This window comes from Sphaerodactylus townsendi, linkage group LG10 (assembly GCF_021028975.2).
Source record: "Sphaerodactylus townsendi isolate TG3544 linkage group LG10, MPM_Stown_v2.3, whole genome shotgun sequence".
Taxonomy (NCBI): Eukaryota; Metazoa; Chordata; class Lepidosauria; order Squamata; family Sphaerodactylidae; genus Sphaerodactylus; species Sphaerodactylus townsendi.
The window spans coordinates 2,839,041-2,849,791 of NC_059434.1; the positions used below are offsets into that span (position 1 = coordinate 2,839,041).

The 10,751-nt window shown below is 47.4% G+C and overlaps 1 protein-coding gene across 4 annotated transcripts in view; it reads left to right on the plus strand.

The window, feature by feature from the left end:
* Window positions 1-9,026, plus strand: part of PPP2R2C (protein phosphatase 2 regulatory subunit Bgamma) — a 71,745-nt gene extending 62,719 nt beyond the window's left edge. For all 4 annotated transcript variants that reach the window (XM_048510113.1, XM_048510112.1, XM_048510114.1 and 1 more), the window contains 2 exons: window positions 4,548-4,639; window positions 6,318-9,026. In XM_048510113.1, the coding sequence (XP_048366070.1) occupies window positions 4,548-4,639; window positions 6,318-6,609 (384 nt within the window). In that variant the 3' untranslated portion in view covers window positions 6,610-9,026. The remainder of the gene's footprint in view (window positions 1-4,547; window positions 4,640-6,317) is intronic.
* Window positions 9,027-10,751: the final 1,725 nt, after the last annotated feature.

A 10,751-nucleotide genomic window follows, 5' to 3' on the forward strand; every position in this document is an offset into this window, starting at 1 on the left:
TTGTGCTGCTTTCAATAAAGGAAATAATTTGAGCATGAAGTCTTGCGCCCCCCCCCCCCACGCTGCTTGGCACAGTCTCTGTGTCTGTCCCAGTCGTGAGCCCCCAAGTGCAGGGTCACTGGCATTGGCACCAGTAGCCCTGGTCCCCGGCCACTGTCCGCCCCCTCCCCACGATTGATGATCTGGGTAAAATGCATCCAAGCTCCCAAGAGAGCATTCTGCCCCAGCAGTGACAAGTCATGCCACCTCTCCTGGACCTGTCCAAATGCTGGGGGAGACTGTTAGTGCCCGGTCTCTCTTGGTCAGGTAAGAGCCCCCCAACCCTCCCTTCTTCGCAATGGCTCAGCAACACCCCCCTCCCCACGGTGCTGCCTCCATATGCCGGGGTGGGGAGGAAAGTCCGGCACGTTCGGTGTCCGTGGTGGCAGCTGGCACTGCTGTTGCGTTCCTGGGGAGCCTTGTGTCGTGCCTACGCTGTTCCGCAACGAGGCAGACTCGAGGGCTGGCGAAGTATGATTTTATTGAGAACTTGTGGTAGATGCACAACTGGCTATTGCCAGAACAGATATTCCATAAGCATAGGAATTAATATAAGGCCCACCCATTGCAGCCAAAAGCTAAAGTGGTGCTGAACACAACAGTCTCCAAGGTCCGAGAGTGAGACGACCACACACTCCCAGGTGCAGAGGCAAAAGGGGGGGAAACAGCAGAGCATGCCAAACAGGATTTACAAGGTGCCAACATTTTCCGGGAGACACGGCAAGACTGCAGGCCGTGGTTCTACGTGATGCCGCCCCACTGCTCTCCTGGCCTGTCAGGATATTTACAATGAAAGGCCTTCATGAAAGCAGAAGCAGTTTGGATCAGAGGCATTGCTAGGGGAAATGGAGCCCGGTGCAAAATCTGAGTTTTGCGTCCGTCCCCGTCCCCCTATGGGCAGCCACTGTGATGCTGGAATCCACCCCCAAACAGCATCACTTTCAATGGTGTTTAAACTAGGGAGCCCAGATTCTCCTTTTAAATCCACCTTAAAGGGAGAATCTGGGGTACCCAAACAACATTGAAAGTGATGCTGTTTTGGAGTGGATTCTCCCCCACCCTGAACAGCATCACTTTCAATGTTTAAACTGGGGACCTCAGCTTCTCCATTTAAATCCATGCTGAAGGGGGTGAATTTGAAAGGAGAATCTGGGGAAATTTGGAGGGTGCCTGCTGTCAGGGCGCGTGTTAGTTGTTAAAGCGTTTTCGCTTTCTTTCAGCAGCACCAAAATTTTGTATCTTTAGAGACTCCTCCTGGATCATAACACATTTCTCCAGGTTTCCAGGAAGTTTGGTTCAGGGGGGTCCAAAGTTATGGACCCTCAAAGATGTAGCCCCCATCTCCTATTCACTCCCATTGGAAACAATGGGGGATGGGGGCACCCCCTTTGGGAGTCCATAACTTTGGACTCCCTGAACCAAAACTCACCTAACTTGGGTGGTATCATCAGGAGAATCTCCCAAAAAATCTCTGAAATTCTGGCGCTGCCAGCCTAAAAACTGTGCCCCCTGCAGGCCAAAAACGGAAAAACAAAAAGAATACCCCAAAACACACAAACGAACCTGCAATTTTTGTGCCCCCACAAGGGGGTGCCCGGTGCAACGCGCACACCCCAGTCCTCTGGTAGCTTCGCCTCTGGTTTGGATTGTGCAGTTAGTAATTTCTAGGCTTGCTTGGGCAGCAGGTGCTGCCATGGGGAGAGGACTTTAATAATTGTACATGTTTAATGTCCCTTTTCAAGACAATGTAGAGAAAGAGAGGGGCGTGGGGGAGAGATTGTGTGCCTGAACTACCCATATTCTGCCCAGGCACAGCTCCTGCCATTCCACACGGCTTGTAAAGAGACATCAAGGAAAGTGGATACCAAATGAATGCTCCCTACATCTGATTGCCCCTTCCCAAAGCTGAGCTCTTACGCCCAGCTAACCACCAGATAACAGGCCAGAGGAGGAGGTCAGCAGCACCTGGAACTAGCCTTGCTTTGGGGTGCCATCCCTGGCTGCCAATCCAGACAACTCTCTCTGTTCTGTTTAGAACCGTCAGTGGGATCCAGCTTCCATAGAACCCTTGTGGGAATGATGCGTGGGGGTGCAGAAGGTGTGACAATACTGTGGGTGCTGCCATCTTATGAGACCCATTTTACAGGAGGAAAGAAGTCAGTTGCTCCAGCACGATACATTAGAAACCAGGGAGGTTGCATTTCCCCCTTTCCCCAGTCTTCCCTCCCAGTAATGATGCCGCTGCATCGCTGCATCGTAAAGGGCCCTGGGGGGAGGGGGGGCTTCTCCTTGCATATCTTCTGAAGCAGATTTATTGTGAACCAGCAGCAGATTATCAGACTTTCCTCCTCATCCTGCTTCACTGTTGGAAGAAACCTTCTTCAGTCTCTCTTCAGAGAAGTGCTTCAGTGGGGCCAATTAAAAATTAGATGTTTCTGTGCTGGGATTCGGGATAAGAATAAAATGCAAAGTGGGTATAAACGCTTAAAATTTCTATGTAGATCAGCTATCTTTTGTTAACCCATGAAAGGCCTCTTGTTTCTCTACATGACATTGCTTTTAAAAAGATCTTTGTAAATGACAAAGAAAAAAGTTTGTGGCTATGCAGTGAAGACATTAATTTGCCTGGACATGTGTCTGGACATTAGTCATATTATTGTTTCTACTGCTCCATCTCTGTAGAATAAATGAAACAAAGATGCTGGGGAAAGAGGAGGGAATAATTGTTTGCTGGAATTGTTTTAGAACTGGAAAATAAGAATACCGGTGTATGTGTGTGTGATCTTGAATGCAAAGTCTAGAACTAGGGTCAGATTGGCCAAATTATAGCACACAATTGTATGTGAAATTTTGCCCTACCTTAACTATAGAAATACAGATTTCAAAATGGTAGAGAATAGCCACAACATGGCGCTACTGTTGTTTGCCAAGTTTTGTTTCTTAATGTATTTGCCATCAGCTTACACTGAACTTTACAGAGCATCGTGTGCAGAAAGAGGCACTTGGCACCAGGGACACAGTCTGCAGTGGTGGCGAACCTTTGGCACTCCAGATGTTATGGACTACAATTCCCATCAGCCCCTGCCAGCATGGCCAATTGTCCATGCTGGCAGTGGCTGTTGGGAATTGTAGTCCATAACATCTGGAGTGCCAAAGGTTCGCCACCACGGCTCTAGGGACACAAACCATTTTGGTGGCTGAGCTTCTAGTGCAGGGGTAGGGAACCTGCGGCTCTCCAGATGTTCAGGAACTACAATTCCCATCAGCCTCTGTCAGCATGGCCAATTGGCCATGCTGGTAGGGGCTGATGGGAATTGTAGTTCCTGAACATCTGGAGAGCCGCAGGTTCCCTACCCCTGTTCTAGTGCCATCCTGAGCAGAGGTCTGTGCTTCTAAGCCCATTGACTTCTAAGGGTATAACTAGGCTTGAGATTGGCACTGTTAAGGCCCTGAATTATTCTTCCATTGGAATCAATGGAGCTTTCAAGCCTGGCTTGGTCATGTCCACATTTTCTATAGTGAGGCAAAATATCAAAAGGCATGGGAGTAGGCATAGGTGGCAAGGGAGAAAGTTCCGGAAGGGAGCGGATGAGCCCCATCAGAGCGATGTCAGAAGGCTTCATGTAAACAGCCCTGCTTTGAAGCAAAACCTGGTAGAGTCTCTGCAAATTGGAGACATCATAGTTAACAAAAATAAATTGTGTTCTGGAAGAGTTTGTGGCCCAGGCTTAAGTGGTGATATTGAGCAAGAACTGGAAACTCTCCAGTGTCAGTTAAGCCATAAAGCACATTGCCTGACTTGGTTCACCTAGGCCGGCTCCTTTAATTTCAGAAGCTGAGCAGGGTCAGGGGGGGCCAGCATTTGGATGGGAAACCACCTAGGACTGTGGTGGCGAACCTTGGGCACTCCAGATGTTATGGACTACAATTCCCATCAGCCCCTTCCAGCATGGCCAACTGACCTAGGAAGTCCAGGGTCAGAGCGCAGAGGCAGGCAATGGCAGACCATCTCTGAACATTTCTTGTCTTGAAAACTCTCTTGGGTCACCAGAAGTCTGCTGGGACTTGATGGCACTCCCCCGCCCCCCATAAAGCACATGGGAATTGGCCGCATCTAAATAATGTTCCTGCAGGAAAACAACCCAGCGTTCCCTTGAATGGAGCCTGGATGTGGCTTTCTGTCTTCAACACTCAACAGTGTGTAGTAGCACAAAATGGGCCAAGGCACGTGTGTTGTGCTGTTGGTTGCTGGGGTTCAGAATGCAGGTGAGTCTCTCCCATCTGCCAGTGGAGCTGTGGCACGCAGGCAGGCGCGCTTCCACCTGTGACAAGACCGGTCAAGAAGGTGACTTCCAGGAATATGTTCTGTTTGGCTTATTTTGTTCAATTTTTTTACAGCTTGAAGAAATTGATGTCAGCCGTCGTACCATACTCTCAGTGGTTAATGGGATCAGGGTGAGGGGTGGTGTAAACTTGGGATAATAACGTTGCCCTTTGCTCTTCAACAGGTCCACGACTACCTTCGAAGCAAGCTGTGTTCCCTTTACGAAAACGACTGCATCTTTGACAAATTTGAATGTGCCTGGAATGGGTCTGACAGGTGACTTGCCCCCTTCTGATTGTCACTCTTAACTTGGCCTCTTTGATCAGCAATAAATCATGTCCAAGTGACAATCGTCACTACGAGCAATTAAAGGATGTTTTGCAGAATTATTCTTGGGCATTGATGTTCGCTACTTTGCCCCTCTGCCACGTAGAGCTCAGTAACTTGAGCAGAGAACACTGGAGGGATGGGAGAGAAGGGCAGTTTTTCTCTTTCAATGGGAATAAGCAAAAAGTCATTTTAGCCTCCTAAGCTCTTTTAGGCCGCCTCATATTGGTGCCTTTCAGTTTTCCACAAATTGCTTACGGGACACTGCCTGGTGATGGCCACTAACCTGGATAGCTTTAAAAGGGGCTTGGACAGATTTATGGAGGAGAAGTCGATCTCTGGCTACCAATCTTGATCCTCCTTGATCTCAGATTGCAAATGCCTTAGCAGACCAGGTGCTCGGGAGCAACAGCAGCAGAAGGCCCTTGCTTTCACATCCTGCTTGGGAGCTCCCACTGACCCCTGGTGGGCCACTGCGAGTAGCAGAGAGCTGGACTAGGTGGACTCTGGTCTGATCCAGCAGGCTCCTTCTTATGTTCTAACTGCAAGAAACCCTATTTTGCTTCTGGGAGTGAAAGAGAAAGCAGTTTATGGGAAACCACTGTCAAGTTGGGCTAGATCACAGAAATCTGATAGCCAAAAGAGTCTCAGAAGCATGTCAGAATCTGTCCATTTCAGCTTGGCATAAGATCACAAGCATTCTGAGACAACCTAAAAGTGACGTTTTCTAGCCAGTCTCTCACCAATTTATCTTGACAATATTAAGTGCTGAAGTTGGAAACATCAGGTTGAAAACTGTTGATGGATCAGCCTGGTGAGCAGCAGACGCCTGAGTTGGTGTTGCCAGAGCGGGCTCTGTTGACTGTCTGACTGGGGCAGAAATCCAGTGTTAAAAGCCGCCCCGTGCTTGGTTCCACCCTGTATGGTTCCTCTCTTGCAGGGATTGTGCTCTTCAGACTTAATTAGGATTCCCTGATGGATGGGGGCGATCTGCTATTGAAAGATGACATCATTTTCCTTTTTCCATTTTATCCTTATAACAACCGTGTGAGGTGGTACCTGCAAACGTCTGTGCCGTGAGTGAGGATCCGGCTGTGGACGTCCCAGATCCTGGTCTGTCACTCTTGCTCTCAAGACAGAGCTGTGAGAGTGCTACATCTGTAGGATCATGAGGCAGGCGTGGCTAATTGGTAGAGCTTTAAATGCTGGATCCCCCATGAGTCCACCTGTCATAGGCCCTTTCCCCACTTACCTTAAGCCCCGCGCTACTCTCCTCAAGTACTTCGGGGTCCAGCTGCACTCCCCACTTCAGGGGCGGTGAGAATGCAGCCGCCCCGACGCTGCCTCTCTCCCGCCCCCTCAGTGCACGTAATTCCTGGCGCCTTTTGAAATGGGGCCTTTTGATGACCCCGTGCGGGTTCGTGGGGAAGCCGGGGCACGCACCAGGAATTGCGCGCACTGGGAATTGCGCGCAGCAACCCTCAGACAAAGGTAAGTGGGGAAAGGGCCCCAGTCCCACCAGAAAATGTAAGATAACAGCTCCTTCAGGGTGACTTTAGAGACTCTCCTGGCAGATTATGCCCTCCATCTGCTCTTTAACCCTTCTTCTGTTCTCCTTCCTCCATAGCGTTATTATGACAGGGGCCTACAACAACTTCTTTCGAATGTTTGACCGGAACACCAAGCGTGATGTTACTTTGGAGGCCTCACGCGAAAGTAGCAAGCCTAGAGCCGTTCTGAAGCCACGCCGGGTATGCATGGGAGGCAAACGACGGAAAGACGACATCAGCGTTGACAGTTTGGACTTTACCAAGAAGATCCTGCACACGGCATGGCACCCGACCGAGAATATCATTGCTATTGCAGCTACAAACAATCTGTACATATTTCAAGATAAAATGAACTCTGACATGCACTAGGATGCCTCAGCCTTGGAACAGTTGAAGGGCGTGGCCACCCTTGGGACCCTTTCTTTGGAAGTAAATGCCATCGAATTCACTGGGATTTATTCTCAAATAAATCAAGGGAATGGACTCCCCCCTTTAATGGCCGCTCTTGCCTGTATAATGAGCGAGCAAATGTTTTAATTTACTGCAGTTACGATTGCAAAGGGCATCACTGCAAATATGTCCAAATAAATTCTTTGTTAAGGAGAGGTTGCTTCTGTTTCACTCATCCTGGGTTATTTTGATTTACCTCGTTTCTGAAAAACCATTTGCACCTGCAGTAGAGATTGGGGAAAGAGTGTAACCTTATATGTCAGAGAGCAAATCCAAACAAGGGATCTGGTTTACTCAGGAAGCATCTGTGGTCAGAAGACTCCAGTTGTAGTTGTGACTACTGTTAGGTGAGGGGTTCGATTCTAGCGGCTTCTCCCCTGCCACCGTTTGCCCAGTCGTCCGCCTTCCAATGCTGCAAGAATTATTTTGGGGCACCAGAACAGATGATGCAGCTGCAGCTTCCCTGTTGGTGCTGCAGGAAGAGTCCCCTTGGGTGGCAAAGCGGCCAGAGGACTGGAGTGGCTGTGGCTGGTACAAGATGGTGGAGGCTTCTGAACATATAGACCTGCCTTCTGCTGACTTATTGTACTACCTCTGAATAGTAGCTGTTTTCCAGAGTCGTAGGCAGAGTCTTCTGCAGCATCTGAGATCCTTTTGTTTGAAATGCCAGGGAGTAAACCTTTTGCGTGTGCAGCAGGGGCTCTACCCGACCACAGCCCTGGCCACCTCCTGGAGGCTTCTGGGCCTCATGTTTGAGTCAGGCCTGAATTGCGTCTCCAGCCTAAGTGACAGGGAGCCAGAATGCTGGCCTCAGCAGCCGTCCAGTCAGACTAGAGTGAAATTTCCCCCTTCTAATTGGGTGAGGATCCAGGCCTGCAAAGCCCGGCAAGCTTTTTTTTAACAGGTTGTTTTTAACATTTCTCCCCCTGCTTCTGCTTGCTACCCTAATTGGACAAGTTCATATTACAATACTAGGCTATAGCGAGAGCACAGAACTACCCCTGCCCACCTGGGGCACAAGGAGGATGCTATTGCTTCCAACTGCAGTAGCAAACAGCACACCTGCAAGCAGAAACAGGGCTGGGGGGTGGTAAAAATTTGCTAGGGGTGAATTTTTCAATGGTTCTCACCTTTGCCGGGGTGGCCCAAGCTAGCCCAGTCTCGTCAGATCTTGGCAGTTAACCAGGGTTAACCCTGGTCAGTACGTAGACGGGAGGCCATCAAAGTCCAGTGTTTTTACATGGAGACGGGCAATGGCTTCACACCTCTGAATATCTCTTGGCTTTGAAAATCCAGCGAGGTCAACATGAACCGGCAGAGTCTTGATGCCACGCCCTGCCACCTCCGGCCTTTTCTCCCCAGTGGAGACCCAACACAGCTCCTCTCATCCTCCAGTTTATCCTCACACCAACCTTGTACAGCGGATGAGGCTAGATTTTGTGACAGGTCCAGATGAATTCCACCAGCTTCCATGGCAGAGTGGGGATTACAATGTGGGTCTCCTAAATCTAACTGCTACGCCATACTGCCCAAACTGTACCCTACATTGAAGAGAGTCATGGAGAGGTCCCAACACTTTCCTTAATATTAAAATCCAGCTACAGGTAAGAAAGGGGGAAGATTTGGTGGCAGGTGTTTAATCCTGTTCCCCCAACCCTGCCACAAAGAACAGGAAGACCAGACACAAGGCGCAGTAAAGAACTCTGCCTGCTTTGGAACCTCTTGGGGAGGCTGGGGGAGGGAGGGGGAGGGAGGGAGGGAAAACTGGTTTACTTGCAGATTCCAAGACATGATTTAATAGGCCTTGAAAACTCCTAAAACAAGGGACACCTGACATTTTTAGGACTAATACTGTATATTGTGTGTGGAATCACAATCCATGTGCATCAGTTTTCAGTTATCCATGTTAAGTTTATGAAATGTGTGCATTAATTTTAAATGAGAACAAGGAGTGTTTATTTGTAAAGTCATCTTACATTCTGGGAGACATGGACAGTATTTCTGTACATAGTAGAATAACTAAACACTTTTTTCTTGTAAAAAGGTTTAAAAATATGGTAAAATTGAATAGAAATTGTGTTAAAGCTGAACTATGTAACATTTCTTTAAAGCTTTTGGCTTTATCCATTAAAACTTAGCAATTCAAACAAGGCAAACTGCGCACTCAGACTTCAAACACTCAAAGAACCCTTGGATCAGATTTTGTTCAGGCAGAACTGTGTCAGTAGCCAACGAAGGAAGGATTCTTCAGGCTCCCGTCTCATTCAGTTTCAGTTCCACTAGTTTATTCCTCAATTACTAAACACCAAATAAGTAGAGGTCCTACATAAAATTTTGAGAGAGATGTGAAATGGCTTTCTAGACCCCATTTTTATAATGCTGCTTGTTTAAAAAAAATCACCGAATGTGGCAGACCAGCGCCCTAGCTGGCGCTCTGGGATCCCTGGCTACTATTGCATTTTTTTTAAAAAAATTGTGAATGTAAAAACAAAACTGTGAAACCGTGAAAGGGATCTTCTTCATCTCTTTGGCATTGTGTTTCCAGTGGCGTGGACGATGGCATTGCTTGTGAATGGCTGTAGTCATGTTCACAGCTGCATTCTTGTGTTGCACAAATTAGGTGACAGTTATTGAAGATATATTTATACATATATACATATGTTGATACTGACTTTTCAATAAACACTTTCTTACAAAAAAGCACAAGCCATGTGTAGTTTTTCATCACTTGCTCACTGAAACCAAAGAATTGCAGCTTGGAATTTGCTGCGCTGCTGCAGAATCGGAAATCTTCCGATTTACAAACTAATTTCCTTTATGGATCACTTTGATCTGTTTATTACAAAGGATGCTGACAAGCAGAATCCGAGGATCCACGAAGGCCACCATTTGTGAATTAGACCCTTGTCTGTCCTAGATACTAGTCTGTAACAATCACATCCATCACAATGTAATGTCCATTATTAATCAATAATTGACCCAGGGTATCTTCCCTTGTGCCTAAAACAGGAAGTCTGTTGCTTTAAAAACCGGTGTTGGAGAAAAAACACATGGGAATCTGCAGGGACTCGTGGGAGGCATACGGAGTTCAGTTCAAACTTCTAGCTTTCACCAACAAAAGCCTGAAATTCTTTGGACCTGCCACAGAAAGGCAGGTCTGCCTGTCCTTCTGTGTTCTTTTGCGACCGCTCAGCCCACTTGAATAGTGCCTTCCAGAGCTACCAGCCTGCAAACAGGTAAAATCAAGTAAATGCCCATTCAAGCGCATTCTTTGCAGGGGCACCTACAGAATAGGTGTGTCTGCCCGAGGCTATTAGGAAGCCCCTCTGAATATTTCTATCATTTTACAAAATGTGCAAAACAGAATTGTTCAGGAGGGCATTCTTGCAGAGGGAACAAAGCTGCAGAGAAATGGATCAGTTCAGGAGCTGCCTTGCATTACCTAGATTAGAAAAAATAATTTGTCTAAATTTATGGATAGCTAGAAACCCTTGATGGACTTTTTATTAAAAATGGAAAAAAGTGAACTGATGATTTGTGGATTTGAGGACTAGGAGACTAAGAAAATGGTCATAACAGAAAAGAGAGGCTCTTATTTAATTAGTAATAATTAAGAACTAATTGAATTGTATTCCTGTATCTGCAACTAGTGACCAAGTGGTAAACTTTTTAATTGTGTTTCTATTTGGCACAGAAGAAATCGGAAGCCAGCCCATGTAATTGACAGCAGAGTTCTTTCTTGTTTGTGTGCATCATTAGATTAGTTATTGGTTATCTTTCAACACTTTAACCATTATTTTTACAGACAGAAAAATCTGAAAAGTTTTTAAAACCATTTAAGCCATCCCAGAGAAGCGAGATGTCTAGCGAAAGAACGGAACTCCAATGAAAGCTGCCAGCCAAGATCCCAGCAAGCATCCTGCAGATTTAAAAAATCCCCCCCCCCAAGGGGGAGGGGTGGACCAGCAGCAGGAGGAGGACAAGAAGAGAGAGCAGCATTTGCAGCTGCCAGTCAACAGGCCAGGCAGGGCAGAGGGGGGCATTTCCCAGCCTTTCAGCCT